At 36.6% G+C, this 24,038-nt stretch overlaps 2 protein-coding genes across 2 annotated transcripts; one reads left to right on the top strand and one right to left on the bottom strand.

The window, feature by feature from the left end:
- Positions 1 to 252: 252 nt before the first annotated feature.
- Positions 253 to 4,655, bottom strand: pm20d1.2 (peptidase M20 domain containing 1, tandem duplicate 2). Its single transcript, XM_048177430.1, has 13 exons — positions 4,398 to 4,655; positions 4,102 to 4,188; positions 3,371 to 3,606; positions 3,205 to 3,291; positions 2,994 to 3,127; positions 2,790 to 2,909; positions 2,532 to 2,607; positions 2,378 to 2,439; positions 2,176 to 2,254; positions 2,028 to 2,099; positions 1,459 to 1,624; positions 1,263 to 1,362; positions 253 to 919 (listed from the first exon to the last, which is right to left on the bottom strand). Exons 1-13 carry the CDS (start codon positions 4,615 to 4,617, stop codon positions 790 to 792), a joined length of 1,569 nt encoding a protein of 522 aa, XP_048033387.1. The 5' UTR covers positions 4,618 to 4,655; the 3' UTR covers positions 253 to 789.
- A 10,026-nt stretch (positions 4,656 to 14,681) lies between these two features.
- Positions 14,682 to 21,942, top strand: LOC125259638 (acidic mammalian chitinase-like). Its single transcript, XM_048177431.1, has 11 exons — positions 14,682 to 14,721; positions 14,813 to 14,839; positions 15,020 to 15,224; positions 15,353 to 15,409; positions 15,503 to 15,668; positions 17,784 to 17,908; positions 18,065 to 18,188; positions 18,341 to 18,523; positions 18,623 to 18,739; positions 18,823 to 18,955; positions 19,708 to 21,942. The coding sequence occupies exons 1-11, from the start codon at positions 14,694 to 14,696 to the stop codon at positions 19,836 to 19,838; spliced, it is 1,296 nt and encodes a 431-aa protein (XP_048033388.1). The 5' UTR covers positions 14,682 to 14,693; the 3' UTR covers positions 19,839 to 21,942.
- Positions 21,943 to 24,038: the final 2,096 nt, after the last annotated feature.

The following is a 24,038-nucleotide window of genomic DNA, read 5'->3' as shown; positions in this document are numbered from 1 at the left end:
CAGGGTGTTGTGCTGAATCTCTCAGAAAGTTGGTCCAAAACACCAAAGCAGCAAGTCTGACAATGGAAAGTCAGAAATATAAACTGCGTTTTGAAGCAGACTTAACCAGAAATAACTAGTGAGATGTTTCTTCCAGCTCTCCCCTGAACCCAGTAACACTTTCAAACACAAAAAGTGACACTCAAAATTGTGGAAAATTCTATTCATCTACAAAACTAATCACTCATTAATGATCAATTCATCATCACAATGCCCAGTTTTGTCTGATTTATTCACATAGCTAGCTTATTCTTTAATTATGCCTAGTAATGCTTTTGTTTTCGTAAGGGTTGCTTATGTTTACATTCAGTCAACAAACTTATAATTATTTGGTCAGACATTACTAATAACAATTACTTCAAATAGAAATACATACATTATGTATGTAATATGACATTATTTATAGTATACACATACTGTATACTGTAAGCCACTTTGAATAAAACCATCTGCCAAATGCCTGAATGTAATGTGAACCTAAGCACAGGGTTAATTACACCCATGCCCTGCTGTCAACACCTGACAAACAGCAAACTTGTGATGTGTTTTTTAAATTGTTCAGTAAGGAATGCAAAAATGAATCTTTATGATTGATTTTTTTTCACAACCTACAATACTTTAGTATTTTTTCTAAAGCTGCTGTATTAATTTGATCCAGATATTCAATTCACATCAGTTAAAACAAAGCTCCCTTAGCTTAGTTTCTTAACCTTCAGTGTCTTGAGATTAGTGCAAGTATCATCCCACCATTTACAGCTCATGCTGGCTACTGTGAGGTGGCGGCAACTTCCTGATGTCATTATTCTGGATGAGCTGGAAGTAGAACAGCACGATCTCTTCATAGTTCTTAATGGAGATTCTCTCGTTCACACCATGGAATCTAAAGGAGGAACACGAACGTTTACACAAGTTTATTAACACTTCACAAAGTGTAGATTTCCTGCACTGCTACTATACATTATTTACATACACCAAATTCTAACATCGCCAACTAATTCTAATTATGACCTCGCCATCTACTGGCCTGGCATGCAGAATACAGTGTTTTTAGTTGTTTCTGTATAAACATAATTTTTTGACAACATTGTCGTCTGTACACAAAGCTTTTCAAAAACACAAAGGAAAAACGCTCTCATTTGTTAGTACATCGTTGTTGTTTAAACGTACCCTCAAGCTGGATCCTCTACTACATTAGTATAAAGAGCCACTCTCCTGTGTCTTACCTCTGAGGGTCACCTGGTTTGAACCACGTTGGTGCAAAGCGATATATGTCTCGGGTGATGTCCCTGTAGTGCCGGCTGTCAGTGTTGCCAACACATACACCTGTGAGAGGAAATCATAGAGCAGCTAAAAGTGGCTCTTCACGAGACAATGATGTGCGTAAGTGGCACTTAAGCAGGAATGCATGACTTCACTTACCAGGGGCCACTGTGAGCTGAGGAAACATGACCTGCACTGTTTTCTTTATGACCTGGAACCCAAAAGCCTTCTCATCATATGAGCTGATGGGCAGCGGGTCGAATCCATTGACCATCTCTACCTTCACACGCTCATCTGATATGGTTGACTTGACCAAATCCATAACCTAAAAGATGACATAAAAGGGGATGTGATGTGATCAAACAGTGAGTGATTATAGTCAAGAGTTTGATTTAAAGGCACAGTTCACCCAAAAATGAAAGTTCTTCATTTAATCACCCTCACATCATTTCAAATATGAAGATATTTTGAAAAACAATGCAGTACAAACAGCACGGGACTTTTATTGTATGGACACACATCATTAAAGAAAGTCATACAGTTTTTCAGTCACAAACATAATTGTCATTTTTGAATGGGTGAACTATCCTTCTAGTGTTAGTTTTTTATTTAGAGTGATTCATGTGAAACTGGTTGAGAAGGTGTGAAGAGCAAAAGTTAATAGCTGAGCTATAACAACTCTAGCCTGGATGAATGAGCCATTGAGTGGCTACAGCGTGACCTCTCACCTCCTGCAATGTTTGGGCTGAGTGGATACGGAAATTGACAAAAGCTTCGGCGTATGACGGGATTACATTAATCTGTAAGAGAAAGAGAAATAATCAGATCTACATTCATGCTACAACTTAGAGAACTTACAAAAAAAGAGGGCCCCACCTTCACACCCGAGTTAAACATTGTGACGGCAGTTGTGGTCCTCACAAAGGCATTTGTGTCAGGTTTTCTCTCCAACACCCTGCATATGAAAGGGACACCAATATTATTATTATATTACTATGAAATTATTATTATATAATTATTATTATTATAATTATTATTATATTACTGCAGTCAACATTAAGACAACAATATGAACTACCTGCTGAGTAGCGGAGAGAAGAGCCACAAATTAGACATGATGAATCGGAGAGGCAAACCAAACTACAAAATAAATAAGAGAAATGGTTTGTTGTAAAGCAAGTCTGTATGTCATAAAACGTAGCCTGTAAAATCCTTTGCTTGAACACTTTTACCTTATGTGCCAGGTGTTCAAATGTGCCACGCTCAGGACCATATCCAAACAGTCTGGGCATCCGATTTTCCTCCAACCTGAGAAAAGATGTTACCAAAAACATCATTTAAATAAAGTCTTTAACTCAGTTTAACACTGTTTTGAGAATAACTTGATAGCAATAAAAAAAAAAATCACAAAAACCTCTAATAAAAAGATACATTTTTCACTATTTCCAATTGTTTTACAATAATAAAGTGTTTTAGGGGTTTCCGCTTGCCTTTTGACAGCTGAAGCCAAGATGCCAATGCTGCTCTCTCTGGGCGGCATGGATGAATGTCCTGGAGCGCTGCTGACACTCAGCTTTACTGTGGCCTGACCCTTCTCACTGATACCTATTCTACAAAACACACACACGGGAAAATATTACAGACTAATTCAATAATAAATAACTCTGCTAATAGAGCTGCTCAAAATAACTCACAGGGCAGCAGGTCCATCCAGGCCACTTATGACACCGTCCAGAACTGCCAGGCCTTCATCTAAAACATACTGGAGCTTCACCCCTCGAGTCTTCAGGAGCTTCACGATATTGACTGCACCATGTAAGCCATTCACCTGACATATAACCATATAAATAAGTGCATTAAAATAAGTATTATAAATTACAACTAATCAATTCACTTGAGACTGACCTCCTCGTCGTGACCCAAACCAATGTAGAAGCTTCTCCGAGGGGTGTAACCTCGTTCCAGAAGGTATTCCAGCGCCTGAAGGATCCCCTTCAAGAGCACATCATTACAGTTAGCATCAGGTGTGCAGTTGTTTCAATGAAAACGATGCAGTGCTGAATCACTGTACCATCACAGACTGTTTGTTGTCGATGGTTCCTCGTCCATAAATGAAGCCATTGATCTCTTGAGCAGAGAAAGGAGGAGCGTCCCACCCATCCGCCTCATCGGCCGGCACTACATCAATGTGAGCCAGCAGCATGTACGGCTCCAGATCAGGCTCTCTCCCTGGTACCGTGAACAGATGGCTGTAGTTTCCCACCAGCTCATGTTTGACCAGGCTGGATGAGAAGACCTTTGGGAAGACTGAGAAAGAAACCAGTCTTAAATAACACTCCTTTAGTTTCACTCAATGCAAAACCTAATATTACTAAAGGAAAAGTGGCTACTTTCCTTAAATACAGTAAAAAAAAATAATGATTACAAAATGATGAAGGAAGTGTCAAGTGAAATGAAGCGCTAACCTTCAGAAAATGCTTGTTTATATTTTTTAAATTGTATTTTTATGTTTTCTATATATAAGGTTTGGAATTTTTGTTACCCTGTTACCAAAATGTAGGACGAGCTTCAAGCCGGAATTGTGTGATTACATTGTTTTCAGGCAATGCAGAAAGGGTCCACATGATGTCACTGCCTCTGAGCCCAATTTTATGAAATGCTTAACTATTTGTAATGGGAAAAACACGTTTTTTGTATGTATTTATAGCTTCAAAAAGGTAATGGGACACAAATCAGGGGAAGGTTTCAGTAATCTATCGTTGACAGCACTGTTTGATGCTGTTGTAACTCATGGTGTCTCACCCCTCCTCAGCAGCCCGTCGAACTCGCGCAGCGCGCTCGTGTTCACATTTGTCTCAGTAAATGACACCGTGGGAATCTGTATGGCCGCTATGAAAGAGACGAAAACAAGACATTTGCAACAGCTACATTACAATTACATTTGTAATATCAACAGCACACTTGTTAACAGCGTCTCCGTTTACTGTATCTAAATGTGTTCCTGTCAAATCTATTCACGTCACGTGATGAGTTTCATGTCAAACTGCACTTAGGGATCGGGGCAGAGACGGACTCGGTATTTCTACGTTGTTTGTTACCTTTGAAATTTGCCAGCAGGTTCTTCCTCTGTTGCGGACTTAAATGAAGAGAAATGGTTGTTGTATTTTCCCATTTTCCCAGCTCAAGCCCCGCGTTCACATCAAATGTAAACGTCCTAACTGTGGCAACAAGGAACAAAACTGTAATCGCAAATATGGCACTAAACAGCAGCACTTTGAGAAACTTAAATAATTTCCAGTGAGTACTGTGGCCTGTCATGTTTCAGGAAGTACGAAAGAGTCATTTCATAATCAGGGTTCATGTTTATCTAATACCTCACTGATGACGCAGCACGAGCGCCCTCTGCTGCTGTGGATTAGAATCACGTGAATCAGCCATGGAGATTTTCATATTGGTGAACGGCCATAGGTGGGGGTGAAGGGTTAGTTCACCTAAAAATTAAATTTCTGTCATTAATTACTCACCCTCATGTCGTTCCAAAACCGTAAGACCTTTGTTTGTCTTTGGAACACAAATTAAGATTTTTTTGATGAAATCCAATGGTTGAATTATCATAAAATCATCATTATGACCATCAGGTGACAAGGCACACATGCATATAGGCTATGTTAATTATATGTATGTGTTTTTGTTTACTTTATTTAATAAAGAAAAACCATGTGCTCTGTTCATGCTCTGCTGTTTAAAACTGCATGAATTATTTAGTCAAAACACAACAAAAAGCTTTTTACTGCAAAAACAAACTAAAAGACTGAAAATAAAATAAAACACATGATAAACATGATAAAATAAGGACAGTGACAAACAGATATGAGCAATCAGCATATGAATCTCAACAATGGTGACAACTAAATATTCAGACAATCAGATCAACTCTGGACATCACAAAAGTGATTAGTTATAACAAAAACCACAGCATAAAATAAAAGCAAATAGTTAGAATTAAAAAAAATAATAATAGGACAATTCAGCTGCATATTTTATTCATGCTGTGATGTATGCTGGGAGTTTTGTACTATTGTTTCTAGCATGCATTGCAGCATGACACTTTTGATTGTCACCATTATTGAGATTCATGTGCTGATTCTTGATGTCTTTGTGTGTCTTTTTTTTTTTTCTTTTTTTTAAAAATAATCTTCTGATCGGTTTTGTTCCATTATAACGTTTCAGTGATGGTCAGTTTTGTTTGGTTGCGAGATCTCAGTTGGTTTCGTTTTGCTATGACATTTTAAAGACTGTCAGTTTTGTTAGTTTAGTAGATTTCAATGTTGGTTTGTTGGTTTGTTATGTTCCATTACAAGATTTCAATGACGGTCAGTTTTGCTGGGTTACGAAATATCAATGACAGTCAGTTTTCAGTGTCAGTCAGTTTTGTTCTGTTACGAGATTTCAAACACGGTTGGTTTTTGTTTTGTTACGAGATTTCAGTGATGGCCGGTTTTGTACGGTTATGAGATCTCAATGATGGTCAGTTTTGTTCCTTTACAAGATTTCAATTACAGTTTGTTTTCATTGTCAGTCAGTTTTGTTCAGCTACGAGATCTCAATGTTGGTCAGTTTTATTCCGCTATTAGATTTAAATGACAGGTCAATTCACAAGGTAGTCAAAGAAAAACTGCATAAACAGAACAGACCGGAATGCATGCATGCAAGCTAGAGCGACAGTGGGGGGTCTTATCCCAAAAATCAGAGGGAAATGATAGATGAATAACACTGATGTAGAAGCACCAATTCATGACTTTAAGCCTAAACTTGACATAATCTGTAAACTTGTCCCTCAAATCTGATTGGTTGATTTGAATGTTGTTCCAGGATCAACAAAATATGTTGACCCAGGAAAATGTTGAACTCAGCAAAATCAGGTTATGTGTTCAGGTCCCACTCGGAGGTGGTGCGAGTAGAACCCAGTGGGTTTATACTTACAACAGAGCAAATGTTAATCTCTGAACATATTTTTGTAAAGTGTGTTGTGAAAATGAAATGTGAATATATATCTCTATGAAATTTTGTTTATATACCAAATATTTTGACAATCAAATACTCATACACACTGCTGTTAATGTATGGATTAGTGTTTTATTAGCTATTATTATTATTTATCTATTTTTTGTAAAAAGTGTTTTCATGCATGTTTGGCAGGAGTTTTTGTTCCATTTATGCTGTTCTGACCAGCAGGGGTCAACAGTGTGTGGTTTCAAATGTTTCGAAACAGTGAATCATTTTGCAAAGCAACTGGTTCAATTGTTTCAAAGCTTTTAAAAACTTTGTTTCTCCCATCACAAGTGTAATGTATTAAAAAAAAAAAAAAAAAAAAAAAATGTGTAAGTGCTATCAATAATTCACTCTTTGCTGGGAGTTGGACTGACAGGCGATCTGACCAATCATAATGTTCAATGTGCCGTTTTGTCTGACAAATTATACTGCGTTCACGTCACCTCGTATTTACCGGAATCTTGAGATGACAACACGTGACGTTATATTCGGAGCTGTTCACGTCCTTTTGGTCCTTGGACTGGGAATTATGCGTTTCCATGACACCACTATCAACACCTAAATGAATCTACAGCGGTCAGTTGGTACAGCGGCCACGTGGTACATGTGGGAGCTCTCAGAAAACTCCCAGCTTACAAGCTGTAATTACGAGCTCTACGAGGACGTGAACGCTTTTTACAAGCTAGAATCTCGTAACTACAGGAATTACAAGGCCGCGTGAACGCACCTTATATCAAACTGTAGAGTTAGTAGGTGGACTTGTAACCGAGACCAGCTAACGTTAGTGAGACCTGTGCAGGTAAACTTGGTGTTCTTGTTATTGGGCCTGCTTCTCTTGCCAGCGACCAGCGTTTAAGTCCTGCTTGGAGTGGTTCAGAGTGCACAGGTTACATACATTTAAAACATGGTTTGTATTGAAACGTTTCTGTGGTTAGAAATATTTTGTAACAATATATACAATATATACTGTTCAAATGTTTGGGGTCAGTCATTTTTTTCTTTTTTAAAGCAAAATTAGTAATTTAATTCAGTAAGGATGTGTTAAACGGATTACAAGTGATAGTAAAGGCTTATGTTGTTAGAAAAGATTTCTATTTTGAATAAATTCTGTTCTTTTTAACCTTTTATTCATCAATGAATCCTAAAAAAAAGTATCACAAGTATCACGATTAAAATTCAGCTTTGCATCACAGAAATAAATAATATTTTAAAGTATATTAAAATAGAAAACCATTATTTTAAATTGTAATAATATTTCACAATATTAATGTTTTTCTGTATTTTTGATGTAATAAATGCCGGCTTGATGAGCATATGACACTTCTTTCAAAAATATTAAAAATAGTAATGAAAAAAATGAAAGTTCCTCCATGTAAGTTGTAAGAATTTATTAAAAGACTATATAATTTGTGATGTGAAACTAACTAACTACCTGCATGGTATGTGATGTAATGTAGAGATTATTTTTCCTCAGGGTTACACCCCTTATGGGCGACTGTACTGGGGCGTTGGGCAGTATGTGATGTGCTGTATGGCCTATTTTACACCAGGTTGACACACTTAAGGCAGGAACACACCAAGCCGACGGTTGGCCGTCGGGCAGTTTTTCTTCGTCGGCCAACTAAGTTTTCTCAGTGTGTTTCGCACCGTCGGCTGAAGTTGGTCCTCGTCTGCTTTTTTTCGGCTGATTCGACATGTTGAATCGGCGTTGGAGCTCGTCGGTCCGTTGGGCCATCTGATCATTCTGATTGGCTGTTCAGCTACTGCCACCTGCTGTCCGGAAAGGCATTTCATCTCACGCAGGCGCAGAACTGACGTGCTACTTGGCCGTCGGGTGTAGAGCGTCGGTTTGGTGTGTCAGGCCAACTTTGGACACAGACGCTGCCGACGTGAGCCAACCACACAGTCTGCTTTCGTCGCCACTAGTTCGTCGGCGTCGGCTCGGTGTGTTCTGGCCTTTAGTGTCACACTTAGTGTAGACAGTACAGCTTATTGCAACTGTACAGGGGTGTTAGGACCCACTGGCCTCTCTAACACCTCTTCCCGAGGCTATCCAGTCTCCCAGGAGATCTCCCATTCAGATAAAGACCGGGCTCAACCCTGCTTAGCTTCAGTGGGTGTGCAGGTGAAAGTTACAGGTTGACCGCTGCAGGGCTTCTCAAACATCTTTCCAACCATAGACCCTCTTACCAGCGCAGTTAATCTTGAGTTTAAAATAGAGAAAATAGAGAAAACACTTTAAAATCTATTACACAATCCTTCACTTGACCTCTGGACACCAAGTCTGTGTCAGACACATAGGATAAATAATTAGTAATACATAATTTCTAATAATACATAGTTATCAAATTAAAGGTAATGGTTTAAACATTTAACATTGTCATTTGGAGGTTTAATCTCCAGTGCAGATGACTGTGATCATCCTGTCAGTTTATTGGACCATAAAGATAAACATAGTCATAAGGTGATGATAAATGTGGCATTTTTTTGAGCAATGTTTCCGTCAACAGGCAACCTGGTGAGACACAGGCAACTAATTGTCAATGGACAGTTAGCAGCAACCAATCAGAGAGTAGCAAATCTTGTGCTAACCTAATAAATACTTTATTAAATACTTGTTAGGCACTTTATTTCAACTTTTCAAATATTTTCTTCATTTTTATTAAATATAAATGCCGTTCCAATCTGATTTGTGATAGGAAAATGGAGAAGAGCGAGTTTGGCAAAAGGCGAATTCGAAAATAGGACGCGTGTTTAGTACCATAAAGATAAACATAGGCATAAGGTGATGATAAACGTGGCAACTTTTTGAGCAATGTTTCTGTCAACGGGCAACCTGGTGAGACACAGGGCAACTATTTAGGTCAATGGACAGTTAGCATGGACGGTTATTTTTCAGTATTTAACTGAAAACATTTGGACACCTGTTGGTATTTTAAGCGTTAAATTAGATAAATTCCCTGTTTTGGGTTGACACATAACAACTTACAGTGTAAAAAGATATAAGTTCAATCTCCTTTTCTTTGCTCCATTGCCGCCGAGAGCTGCCATCTTGTTTGGTTTTTTTCTGAAATCTCTGCAGTATATATTTATCTGTATATACTATGTATATGTTCTGCAATGGAATGCTATAAGTCTAGTAACCAATGGTCAAGAATTCAAGAGATTTACTGATGCATTTGTCGAAAAACCTGATTTGATATGTGTTCAGTAGACATGGCTTAAACCATGCTTAGATTTTGTTATCCCATGTTATAAAAGTTTAAGAGCATATCGAGTAAATAGGGTTGGAGGTAGATGTGCCACTTTTATTAAAAATGGTTTACAATATAGAAGAGTTGAGATCAGCATAGAGCTTGAATGTGAGATTGCCATAATATGGTCAGAGCAGGAAAGGATTTCTATAGTTATTTATGACCCAGGACTGCAGTTAGATGAAGAAAAACTGGAAGGAATAATGGCTAAAGTGGAGCTGCCAGTATGGGGATTTTAATGCACAGTGGAGTTTGGGGGAGTAGTACTTGAGATAGAAGTGGACCAGTCCTGGAGGATTTTATTGAAAATCATGGATTGGTAGTGTTGAATGATGTTAGGTCAACTTGGTCATGGTGCAACCTCATGTATTGACTTAACCTTTACTTCCCCTGAACTTGCCATAGAAGTGACCATGTTCCAATTTTAAGAAAGATTGGGAGAAGGCTAATTAAAGAACAGGGCTACAGGCCAAAGAAATTACGCAAAAGCAAGGTGGGATGAATTTAAAGAAAGAACTCAGAAAATAGTGCATAATGTGTTTCAAGGAGGTTTAGACGGATGCATGAAATAATTCAGTTTGTTAGCATAGGCTGCAGACAACTTTATCCCAAGAACTGAGTTCTCAAAAGAATGTGCCCTGGTAGAATGAGGCATGTACTCTTGCTGTTCGAGTTAGAAATAGAGCATATCGACGACTGAGGAAAAACCCAATAGAAAACCATACAACTGTATATAAGAAATTAAGGGCAAGAGCTAAAAGAGATCTCTCAGACTACAATTTTTATTTTGAAGGATGTACTGTTACTCCATCTTTGGGAGTTAAAGACCTGGGTGTTATATTAGACAGCAACTTGTCCTTCGAAAATCATATTTGTTACAAAAACAGCCTTTTTTCACCTCAGAAACATTGCTAAAATATGGTGAGACGAGCAGGGCGGGTGAGAGCCGCGAGGGAACGGCGCATGGCCGGTGACGCGAGTGTTAAAGGGGCTCTATGTAGGAATGACACCCAGTGATCAAAATAGGTACTGCAGTCCAAATTCAAAATATTGTTTGGCCCGCCCCCTCGTTCAAAGACGCGACTTGCCAGCAACATTAGGTAGCGCAATTCACAATGAAAGCTGAGGAGACTTACACGCTGTAAGATGATGAGTTGATTTATCTGTTTTAATATGCTGTTGTTCATAGATATTTAGATGGATTCAGAGGCTTTTTAGGTCAAGTAGAATCTGCAATTCTCTGACCCAGTTTGTTTATTGGTTTCCATGGCTGCAATACGCGGTGTTTTCCACCAACTGGCAACCAGTGATGTCGAAATACTATTGGATAAATTGGCAGCACACGGTTTCACACAGAGGGGGTTGTTTATATATTTTAGAGGTTGCATTAGACTTGCGTTTCGCCGTCATTTTGATGGACAGGATCGTAAAAAAAAATTCATCATAATCAATATTACCCGTCATTTTAATTTTTATATTTTAATGATAAGATATTTTATTCACAAACTTACAGGATAAGCAAATAGGCATAGGCTTGCATTTATTTATACTATGAAAAGAAAGTTGATCAAAGACAAGCTGCGTCACTTTCAGTTTTTATCTTGAACTCTTGTCACAGATTGTGAGTGAATGCGATCATCCTTTCCTCTTTACTACTGTACAGAACGAAATAAACATGAATGAAAATAAAAAAAAAAATCATATAACACCTGTCATGTCTTGTTTTGGTGTTGGTTCATGTTCACATTTCATGGTTTATGTTATAGTTATGCTTTTTCATTGCTTTGTTTGTTTTCCTTGTTTGCCATGTGCTTTTGTCATGTGATTTCCCTTGCCCTCATGTAATCATGTCATGTGCTTTCCCTGTCTCATGTGTCATGTTCTGATTGGTTGTCATGTGATTTCAGTTCTGTCCTGTCATTGGTCCTTTGTCTTGATTGTTCACAGGTGTTCCTTGTTTGTCATTAGTCTCTTTGTATAATAGTCCTCATGTTCCATTGTTATCTTGTCTAGCTTTGTTGAATGTAACCTGCTATGGTGATTGTCAGGATGTATCAGGATGTATCATATCATAAAATCCGTATCATATCATAAAATCCATATCATAAAATCATATAACATATAATCATCTCTACACTGGTTACCTATTAATTTTGGTATCAATTATAAAAGTATTGCTACTGACCTATAAGGCCCTTAATGGCTATAAGGCTCCTGTACTTAACCGATCTTCTATCGCCCTACAATCCTTCACGCTCTTTAAGATCACAAAACTCTGGACTTCTGGTTGTACCTAGGATATCTAAGTTCACTTTTCACATTCACATTTGGCTCCTAAACTATGGAATAGCCTTCCTGATAATGTTTGGGGCTCAGACTCGCTCATCCAGTTTAAATCTAGATTAAAGACGCATCTCTTTAGCCAAGCATTCACATAATGCATCTCATATCAAATCAATTGCACATGACTATCTTTGCTTAATGTTATGAACAGCAGCTACGCTAATTATTCTCCATTTGCTTTTCTGCGTAATACGGAAGAGGATTAGGGCCAAGCAATAATAAAAAATAAGTTGTTAAATTTCGAGAAAATTTTTTTAAATTTTGAGAAAAAAGTCTAAATAAAATGTTGAGAATAAACTCATTAAATTATGAGAAAAATGTCGTTAAATTTCGAGAAAAAAGTCGAGATAAAATGTTGAGAATAAACTCATTAAATTACGAGAAAAAACTTGTTAAATTTCAAGAAAAAAGTCGTGATAAAATGTTGAGAATAAACTCGTTAAATTATGAGAAAAATGTCGTTAAATTTCGAGAAAAAAGTCGAGATAAAATGTTGAGAATAAAGTCATTAAATTACGAGAAAAAAGTCGTTAAATTACGAGAACAAATTCGTTAAATTTCGAGAAAAAAGTCAAGATAAAATGTTGAGAATAAAGTCGTTAAATTACAAGAAAAAAGTCGTTAAATTACGAGAATAAACTCATTAAATTATGAGAATAAAGTCATTAAATTACGAGAAAAAAGTTCTTAAATTATGAGAACAAATTCGTAATTTAACGAATTTGTTCTCGTAATTTAACGACTTTTTTCTCATAATTTACTGACTTTATTCTCAACATTTTATCTCGACTTTTTTCCTCGAAATTTTAATGACATTTTTCTCATAATTTAACGAATTTGTTCTCGTAATTTAACGACTTTTTTTCTGATAATTTAATGACTTTATTCTCAACATTTTATCTCGACTTTTTTCTCGAAATTTAACGAGTTTTTTTCTCGTAATTTAACGAGTTTATTCTCAACATTTTATCACGACTTTTTTCTCGAAATTTAACAAGTTTTTTCTCGAAATTTAACAACTTTAATCTCGAGATGGTTTTATTTTTTTATTATTGCTTGGCCCTAATCCTCTTCCGTAGTTTTACCTCGGGACGCACATAGAGATTACATCAGCTTCAGTTTGGATCCAGCCTCTTAAGAAGACCTCAGATGACCAACACCTGTGAAGAGATGACCCCAACTCCTGCGAGGACTTCAGATGAAGCAACATCTGGATCAACATCCACATTACCAAATTTCTATATATACTAATTATTGTTAATATGTAATTCATTTTTCCAGGAGCTCATTACTTCTACCTTCAATTATACTGCTAACAGTGATTGTAAATTAAATTGCTTAAATGATTACATTATTAGCTAACTGCATTCTCTAAATTGGAATGTTGACATTCATTCTCTGTAAAGCTGCTTTGAAAAGATATGTATTGTGAAAAGCGCTATACAAATAAATGTGAATTGAATTGAGTCATAAAAGATGCAAAGAGAGAGAGTTGGCACAAATTTCGTAGTTTTTTAGGAGTGGAAACAAATGTTAGGAAATTATGGTCCTTAGTACATACAATTTCAGGAGTGTATAAATCAATTAAAGTTCCAGTTTTACAGATTAAGGGGCAAGAAGCAATTAATAGTGATAAAGAAAATTATTAAAATTTGATGATGCCTATTTGGAATAGACTGGCGTGCACATAGAGATACATTAATGATGATTTACAGGGGAATCATCAGATCTAATATCGAATATGGATGTATTGCATATGGGTCTGCAGCACCATCTGCTTTAAAGAAATTGGAAGTTGTTCAAGCTAAGGCTTTAAGAATTTGCAGTGGGGCAATGAGAATAATGCCAATTATGAATGAATGAGGCATTTTTATATATTAATGCACTCTTAGTTGAAATGGGGGAGACTACATTGGAGTTAAGGAAGAATAAGCTGTCTCTGAACTATTGGTCTGCTTCAAAGCCTTAATTTCAGAAATCCGGCCAGGAGTTTATTAGATGAACTTTGGAACTTTTGGGTTTCAGAGAAGGGGTGGAAGGGATATAAAGGGGAGCATGGTTAACTCCTTGAATAAGAGAGCTCAAGAAATGGTTATGAAAGACTTCATAATTGGACCAGTAGTGTGTTGGTCTCCAGTCCCCACCATGGATTCTGCCAGAGCCTACAGTTGATCTCTCCATCAAGTTAAGGAAAATAAGGGTGATCTTGTAGCCATGGTTAATGAGCATTTAAGAGGAAATTGGAAAGACTGTATGTTGCAAAGAATGCACACATTCAACACTTAAATTAAAAGGAAACTTATAAAAAAAAAAAAAACAATGGATTTTATATTGTCTGCAGGTAGAACTGAAACATGCAGTTTTTTTCATAATGTTATCAACTGTTAGTATTTTGACAGTCATTGTGGTATGTTTGACTATATATTCATGTTTGATAGAAAACTAGTGCTAGTGTTTTGACAGACTGATTCAATTGGTTTTGGCCAGAAAATTAACTATTTGTCCAGTTGTGTGATGTGGGTGTGTTGCTGCATTAAAAAGTATTTTAAGTATTGGTAAACGCTTGTTAGCAATTGTAAAACACTATAATAGAGTTGTGTACTTTGTCCACTTCTGGTTCTGGTTAATCATTGTTAGAGGATTAAAGGTAAAGGTTATATGTTAGAGGTAAAAGGGAGGAATATAAATGATAATTTCCGCATTTCATATAGCAGACAGTTTCTTGGCAGATACAACCATCACTTCATGATGAACAAATTCATTTTTCTAACTGGTAAGTAATTGTTGCTCTTACAGAATGTTTTTTAAAAGCTTGAGTGTTTTAATGTTTTATATGTCAACATTTAATTTGTATCTCTTTTCAGGCTTTTCTCTGGCATTGTGTCATTTTGGTAAGGTTTTTTATTTTTTTGTTTGTTTCATTGTTAAATATTACATTTAATTCATGTTTATATAATAATAATAATTATTATTATTAATAATAATATTATTATTTTTAGTGCTGTTATTAATTTAATAATAATATTTGTGTAATGAATAATTATAATATTAATTTGACATATTTATTTCAGGATTGGCCTCCGAACTGGCATGTTACTTCACAAACTGGGCTCAGTACAGATCCGACGGTGGCAAGTACGAGCCATCTGATGTGGACCCACATCTGTGCACTCATTTAATTTATGCTTTTTCCAGTATTAATGAGGAAAATGAATTGACAACCACTGAAACGAATGACAAAACTCTCTACAAATCTTTCAATGAACTAAAGACAAGGTATGTGCTGTCATCTGATGTTTTCTTTGTGAATATAGTTGTTAATAGAATAGAATATGTTATGTAATGTAGTTTTGAATAGTGATTATTTGTACAGTGAATAATGCTACACATATTTGGCTTGACAGAAACCCCAACTTGAAAACTCTGTTGGCTGTCGGAGGATGGACCTTTGGCTCAGAACAGTAAGAGTCCTGCTCAAACACTGAATAATGAAGGACGTGTGTTGAACAGAAATGTTTATTTCATCTTCATGGAATTCTCTGCCATGACTTCAGGTTTAGTATCATGGTGTCCACACCAGAAAACAGGCAGACCTTTATTCAGTCCTCCATCACATTTCTGAGGAGCCACGGCTTTGATGGTCTGGATCTGGACTGGGAGTATCCCGGTGCCCGTGGAAGTCCTCCAGAAGACAAGCAGAGATTCACTCTGCTGTGCAAGGTACTTCATTATTTACAGATTTGCGTTCTCTCACACAATGGTTTTTAACCCTAAAATAGGCAACGTGTACCACGAGTTACATAGTTTTTATTGTCTTGTTTGGGACATAAGAAAGATTTTTTTCATCAAATCCTTTTATCTTTTATCATAGTCTGGTCTGTCTTGAGTATGCTGGTCACATGATTTGTTTCAGGTTTTCTGTGATTAATCAGCCAGCCTGACCTAAATCCAACATGGGCACCACTGTTGCTGGACATTCAGATTTTTTTGAAAAGTAAAAATATTAATCTTACTTTTTTCAGAAAAACAACTCCTAATATTAATTGTGAGTCTTAAGATGTTGAAAAAGAAAATTAAGTTATATGTTGCTCATGCTGTTATTTTGAAAAGTTTGTATCTCCCAGATTACGTTTCCTGTTTAGGGTATAAAAAAGGATTATCCACAGTATTGACAGTGAATGGTGTTTCAAGGTAAACTGGGCTTCCTGTAATGGTCATTGCATTTTTGCAAATTCTGGGGTGATGAGTGAGAGGTGGGTTGTGGGTGGTGGGAGGGCCAGCAGAAATCTCGTTCCAGGACTGGGGCCCCTAGGTAAGACCCTTATAGGCCCTCCAGGCCCTCTATACAGTCCCCCTTCTCAATCTATGTATTTTGAGTTTTAAAAAAAATGTGCAATTGTTAATATTCACATGTAAAACTGATATTATTACATTTTGTTGACTACATCTTTGCAATTTTAACTAGATATTTCCTTGCAGAGTTTCACACAGCTCATTTTATGGTAGAACGATAGTGTCCAACCCTGCTGGAGGCCCACTGTCCTGCTGTCCGGTTTAGCTCAAACATACCTGAAACACAAACAAATCTTACCAAAGTCTTCAGAAAAAGACTTTAGTAAGATTTGTTTGTGTTTCAGTTTTACATGTGAATATTAACATTTGCACTTTTTTTTAATCAAAATACATAGATTGAGAAGGGGGACTGTGTAGAGGGGGCCCAGAAGCCTGGAGGGCCTATAAGGGTCTTCCCTATAGGGGCCCCGGTCCTTGAACACGATTTCTACTGGCCCACCCACAACCCACCTCTCAATCGTCACAGGATTCACAATAATGCAATGACCATTACAGAAAGCCCAGTTTACCTTGAAACACTATTCATTGTCAATACTGTGGATAATCGTTTTTTATGCCCTAAACAGGCAACGTAACCTGGGAGTTAACTAAATCGAACTAAAATCAACTAACAAGTAACAACTAATATCCAAACTACATCAAATATTTCAAAAATTGATGATCATTTTCCAGTCTTGCCTGTTTAAGGGTTAAAATCAATCTATGCTCTTTACAAGTTAACATGGTTGAATGTTGGAGTAAAAATAATAAATAATCAGAGGAAGAATGAACGTGCATGCATGTCCAAAAGTCCACTGCTTAAATGCTTCTATTTTGCATTTTTCTATATAAAAATGGGTAACACTTTACAATAAGGTTTCATTTGTTAACATTAGTTTACTACATCAGTTAACATCATGGTAAATTATTTTAAATATTTCAAAATCCTAAAGCTCTTTGTTTATTTCCGGGTTTATATTAGATTTTGTATGGAAGAGGATTAGGGCCAAGCAATAAAAAAAAAATAAAACCATCTCGAGATTAAAGTTGTTAAATTACGAGAAAAAAGTCGTTAAATTTCGAGACAAAAAGTTGAGATAAAATGTTGAGAATAAAGTCATTAAATTATGAGAAAAAGTCGTTAAATTACGAGAACAAATTCGTTAAATTACAAAATTGTTCTCATAATTTAACGACTTTTTTCTTGTAATTTAACGACTTTTTTCTCGTAATTTAATGACTTTATTCTCAACATTTTATCTCAACTTTTTTCTCATAATTTAACGAGTTTATTCTCAACATTTTATCTCGACTTTTTTCTCGAATTTTAACAAGTTTTTTCTCGAAATTTAACAACTTTAATCTCGAGATGGTTTTATTTTTTTATTATTGCTTGGCCCTAATCCTCTTCCGTAATTTTGAATTGCAGATTTCCAACGTGGATTATAATTTACACTGAGTTAAAAAAGGTCTTAATCCACTGCAAATATGTGACTATAACAGGAACTCTTGGAAGCTTACACGGCAGAGGGTGCTGCCACAGGACGTCCCAGACTCATGCTCACCGCTGCAGTGGCTGCTGGGAAAGAAATCATTGATGCTGCGTATGAAATTGCAGAAATTGCCAAGTATGCCTCATGAAGAGTTTTGTTCACTTTGAATCATGAAATATGATTAAGCTGCGGACAGAATCTCTTAAAATGCCAATCAAATGATCATTTAGTAATATTTAATGTATAAATGGGCGCTGACTATGAACTCGCTATTTCCCTCTTGTAATGCAGGTATTTGGACTTCATCAATATCATGACCTATGACTTCCATATCACATTGGAGAATGTCACTAGACACAACAGTCCTCTGTACCGTGGCTCTGGAGACACAGGAGACAATATCTACTTAAATACTGTACAAAGGCCTTATATCCTACTATAAAATGTCTGAAATATAACATAATATATAACATATAATTGATTTGTGAATGATACTATGAGTAATTGCAAATAACAAGCAGCTGACAACATGCAACAGGAAATAACTGATTCATCATGATAATGCAGGATTTTGCAATGAAATACTGGAGAGATCAGGGCACTCCTGTGGAAAAGCTGAGGATGGGGTTTGCAACATATGGAAGAACGTTTAGCCTGGCGTCTGAAAACACTGGAGCCGGAGCTCCAACTAGTGGACCTGCCTCAGCTGGAAATTTCACTAATGAGGCCGGATTCTGGTCCTATTATGAGGTCTTATCTTCAATCCAACACTTAGAACGTACATTATAGCACAATATTTAATTGAGAAAATAAAATCAGAAGAGTTATGGATTGATTATCTCCCATCAGATCTGTACTTTCCTTCAAGGAGCCACCGTGCAATGGATTGATGATCAGAAAGTTCCTTATGCAACCAAGGAACAGGAATGGGTGGGATTTGACAACAAGGAAAGCTTTACGACTAAGGTGAATATGTCATACAGGTTGGAAAATACATACAACTTAATGCAATTCTCATGCTCTCAATAACTAGATCTGGTCTGCTACAGGTGAACTACCTGAAGGAGAACAAGTTTGGAGGAGCTTTCGTCTGGGCTCTGGATCTCGATGACTTCACAGGACAGTTCTGTGGGCAGGGCAACTACACTCTTATTAGGCATCTCCACTCACTTCTTAATACTGGTACATTTCAAGCTTATTTCTGCCACATAAGAAAAAAAACATGCTTTGGTACATCATAATTATCACATGAAAAGTCAAAATTATGAGATGCTAATTTATAATTATGACATAAATGGGAAAAGGTTGGACATTGATCATTATTTGTATCTCCATAATTTCAACAAAAAAAATTCAAGTCAACTCATAATTATGACTTAGTATATCAATTTCGACTTCTGATCTCATAATTTTGATATGAGTATGACATTTTTAATATGAGTATGACTTAGTAGACTTTTTGATCTCATAATTATGCCATAATTTCAACTGTCAGACTTCAATTTTGACTGTCATAATGACTGTTTTCATAATTTCAACTGTCATGATTTTATCACATTTTCATATCATAATTATGACATAGTCTCATCATTTTGACTTTTATATAAATTATTACTTTATATCTCATGATTATATTATATAAAGAATAGATAATGTACAGTCTGTTCTGCGTTACCTTGTCAGTTTATTTTGCGATAATAACTCTGACTGTACATTATCCCTTTATTGCATGGCTCCTCCCCAAATAAATAAATATATGGGCATGAAATATTAATTCAAGTTGAAATTTGACGAAGCCAAATATTAGGAAATATCAGACCGCTGGAAATCCAATTGACCAATCAGAATCAAGTATTCCAGGGAGCCATGTAATAAACCAGATTAATGATTGGAAAACTTGAGATAAAATATCAAATTCCAATTTCCTCCTCCAGAGTTTCCAACTCTCCCTCCAAATACAACACATGTGCCCTATGAGACCACAACTTCCTCAGGAGCAGAGTGTCATGAGTCGGGTTTGATTTTCTCCCTGTTTCTTATTTCCTCCATCATTATTACTACTTAAGACTTATAATTTCCACACCTGTTCCTTCTTTACTCTAATTTTCTTTGCTATTTCTCTCTGCTGTTTTCTCGCCTCTTTGCCAGATTATTATTATGTGCTTTCTTACGTGTGTCCCGGCTCTTCATGCTACAGGATTCCCTTCTCGTGTTCTCTGTGTGTTCATTCCTGTCTGAGTCACAATCTAAGTCCCAGACTTATTCTTGCCCCGCCGTGTACGTCATACCCGTTCTCTGCCCAGTCTCCCAGCAGCCAGAGATCGAGTAGATCACTTGCGGTACAGATTCTCTAAGTCCGGGACAGAGCCTCTGTGTTGTTGCGACCCCTCTGCCAAGACCTGGATCGCTTCTGTTGACTTTTTCTCGTGAACTGTTTCCCAGCTGCGAGTACACAAGAAGCTGGTGCTCGGCAGACTGCCTGAGTTATTAGGGCCCAAGCCCCTCAGGCACAGGGCCCTTTTGTTTTTCTAAGGAGAATTTTTTTTTTCCGTCATCCAGGGCTTTTTGGGGGCCTTAACATGCCCACACATTAACATGCCCACACACATTGGAATCTGCGGCCATTAGGAAGCCACAAAGGATAGGACCAAGGCATGGCTAAGGGGCTCGACAGCGCCCCCTTGAATGGTGTCCAAAAACTTGGTCCGTGTATCAAACACGCTTTCATGTATTTGTATGAAACCCGGTACACATTTCTCTGTGTGTGTGTGTAGGTGTGTGTGTGTGTGAGTGAGTGAGTGAGTGAGTGAGTGTGTGTGGGTCTCTGTCTGTGTCTCTCTCTGTACTTCTTTTGACTATACTTGTGAGGACCAAATGTCCTCACTTATTTTGTGGAATACTTTCACAACCCAAAACCCACACATTTGACTGGTCCTCACTATTTTAAAAGGCTTTTAAATCAGCCAAAATATGTTTTTATTTAAATATAGTGATGGTAACATGTTTCTGTGATGGGTATAGGTTTAGGATTAGGGGTTGGGTTAGGTGATAGAAAATATTGAATACTGACCTGTGTTGTGGAAATTTTAATTTTTCATATGCTTTTTACCTGTATTCTTATGAAATATGATGCTTATGGAACATGGTATGATGTTGGCTTCATTGGTAATGTTTAACATAGTGTTAACATAGATGTTAGAAATAGAAAGAGCAAGATATAGTATGGGGAAATGCAAGATGTATGTCTGTGCTAACAATGTGTGGAAAGTTACAGCCACTAAGGGATGTTCCAAATATGGTAAAAGGACAGAGGCTTCGGCCTTGGAGGTTAGAGATATAAAAGTGAGGGGAAGCTTTCGTTCTTGGTCTTACACTCTGCAGCTACTTGTGTTTCTGTATAACCTGTCTGACCTTTCTTGCAAGAAATAAAAGCTTTAAAGACAATTGGACGTGTTTGTCTCTTATGCAGTAGAGTCGGAGTTGATTTTGTTTGCCACAACACCTGGTTTAAAATCAGTGGAAGTCTATGCAATGTCCTCACTGAGACAGCAATACAAACCTGTGTGTGTGTTTACCCATTTTTTGATGAACTTATAGAAATATTGAATGGCAAATGATAACTTCACACTCATTTGAAATTGAACCATGACATTATATCACTATTTGGACAGGACTTCTTTTTAAATGTCATTTGAGTTACAATTATTATTACCAACACCTGTGATTTCATGTTCTGATTCATACAAGACTTAAATCTTTGTTTTGTGTTTACAGAGGAGAGTGTGTTTTCTTGACATGGGTGTTATAGAAGGTTATGTGCTGTGTTTGCAAACGTCATGTACAATGCATGTCTTTAAATTAATTATTTATTGATATAATTCAAATTTATTAAAAATCACTATTTAAGTAAATTTCACTTGATTTTATAAAAGTGGCTGTTTAAAATAAACTTGCATATGGGCATTTGCATTTGATCATATGGGCACCAGCTGCTGCAGTAAATGTGTTGTATTCAAATAACTTTGACATAGTCCTTTTATGTTTACCCCTTTTAAATGTGCACAGTTGCCCTGAAGCCACCGGGTTGGCGGTGCCACTGGGCTTGGGTCCGCCATCGCTGCTTGCAGCTATATTTCCTGTTATTATTAATAAACTGTATCTTAACTGCCTTTTAGCTTCTGGGTCCTCTGCTTTCCACAACACAGAGTTCTGTAAAGGCAGACCAGAGGGAATCTATTTATTTGGGTGACCAAAAAAATTAATCTACTAGTCATAATGATTTCAGAAGAGCCCAGAATAAATCAAATATAAAGCTTTATTTGTCAGGTAACAATGTATCATGCCAATTACATAATTAAACAATGAGAATCCAATTCAGAAATTATAAATACATAACATCAATTGCTCCAAGATGAATCTAAGAGTGAGAGATGCATACTGCATACAGCAGTGTGTCAGTGTTTTGCATGCAGAGCTCCAGACACTCAGACAGCACTGAACGGGGGTTTTCTGGTTGCAGAATCACAGTTTTACCTGTTTTAGGCTGTTTGACCACTTTCCTTTAAATACCCAGATCAGAAAAAAGATCTAAATTGTAAATTACAGAAGGCCTTTTAAAATTATACGAACATGAAAGGGAAAAAGAAATAGATGCACAAGATACAGTACATCATATGTGGTATATAAACATTCTTAGTGAACTTTCAGCCAGAGAGATAAGAAAAGGAGTGGAGAGGGAGGAAGGAGGTTTACAATGGGAGAGCAGAGAAGACTAGGGAAATTTCTATGTCCTTTCTTTATGATCTTTTCTTCAGATTAGCAATTTTATTGTTTTGTTGCATGGGTCTTTTTTTGTGACAGTTTCTGTGAATTTCGATCTTACCAGATAAGATATTTTTTTAAGATAATGTTGGAATATTTATCAGGAAAAAAATACAGAATAAGAAAGAACACAAATCTATGTTTGTATTAACATTTTTTTTTATTATTAATTTAACATTTCTGTTAATGGAATTAAATTAATTTCATAAAAATAATCAATAAACAACATTTACAGTAATTTTCAATCAGACCATTTCAGTGCAAAAAATAACTAAGAATTCAAAGTAACATTCTAACAACCAAAAACAACAACTGTGTTGAGCTGCAGCTTTGTGATGCAAATTCTCCTATGTAGAAGGCGATGTTCTTGTGACCTTGAGCAACGTTCCCTAAAAGTTCTCTAAAGGTGATGAAAATTCCAAACCTTTACAGAACATTCGGGACATTCCTAAAGCGTCCTCTTTTAGTAATGAAAGTGCTGCAGTTTAAGGTTCCTTATATGACTTTAGGGGGACGTTCCATTTTGGTTATTCTATGGTCACATAAGAAAGTTACAAAGAGGACATTTGGGACATTAACAGAATGTTCCCATATGGTCCTCTGTTAGTCACTTAATAACATTCCCGATATGAGTTATCAGATATCATCCTATAGTAATAGTTCCCTAAACATTCCCAAACGTTCCTTGGAGATCCACCAAATAACATCCCCAAACCCTTAAAAGAACTCCACATCGTGACAGTCTCTGAACGTTCTGGGAACGTTACTAGGTGACAGGTTACCAAAACATCCCCAGTGGTGTTAAGGACATTGTCTAGTAACGTTCCCAGTAGGTTCAGAGACGGTCACGATGTGGAGTTTTATAGAAAATAATAAAGTTTGAAGTCACTGTTATGGAGGTGAGCATTTGCTTTAGATGGGCTTTTGATTCTAGATATTTTAACATTAGATTTTCTCTGCCTGCTTTTACTATGTTTCCAAAATACACAGCAAAAATTGCAAGAAAATTTCTGTTTAGATGAATTTGGTATTTAATGATGTTGATTTAATCATCATGGAGAATTCTGGTTCACTGATCCTTTCCAGAGTCTAAACTATGAGTGTGTTATCTGTTAGTTTTGCATTCATTAAAGGTCCCGTTCTTCGTGATCCCATGTTTCAAACTTTAGTTAGTGTGTAATGTTGTTGTTAGAGTATAAATAAAATCTGTACAATTTTAAAGCTCAAAGTTCAATGCCAAGCGAGATATTTTATTTAACAGAAGTCACCTACATCAAATGGCCAGTTTGGACTACATCCCTCTACTTCCTTCTTTAATGACGTCACTAAAACAGTTTTTTGACTAACCTCTGCCCACAGGAATACACAAAAAAGGGGGCGTGGTCTTGTTGCGCTCCCACGGAGAAGAGCAAGAGTTGTGTTTGTAGAGTGTGTTTGTCGTTAT

The sequence above is a fragment of the Megalobrama amblycephala genome, linkage group LG24, assembly GCF_018812025.1.
Source record: "Megalobrama amblycephala isolate DHTTF-2021 linkage group LG24, ASM1881202v1, whole genome shotgun sequence".
NCBI lineage: Eukaryota > Metazoa > Chordata > Actinopteri > Cypriniformes > Xenocyprididae > Megalobrama > Megalobrama amblycephala.
This window is presented reverse-complemented; position numbering and strand designations above follow the sequence as displayed.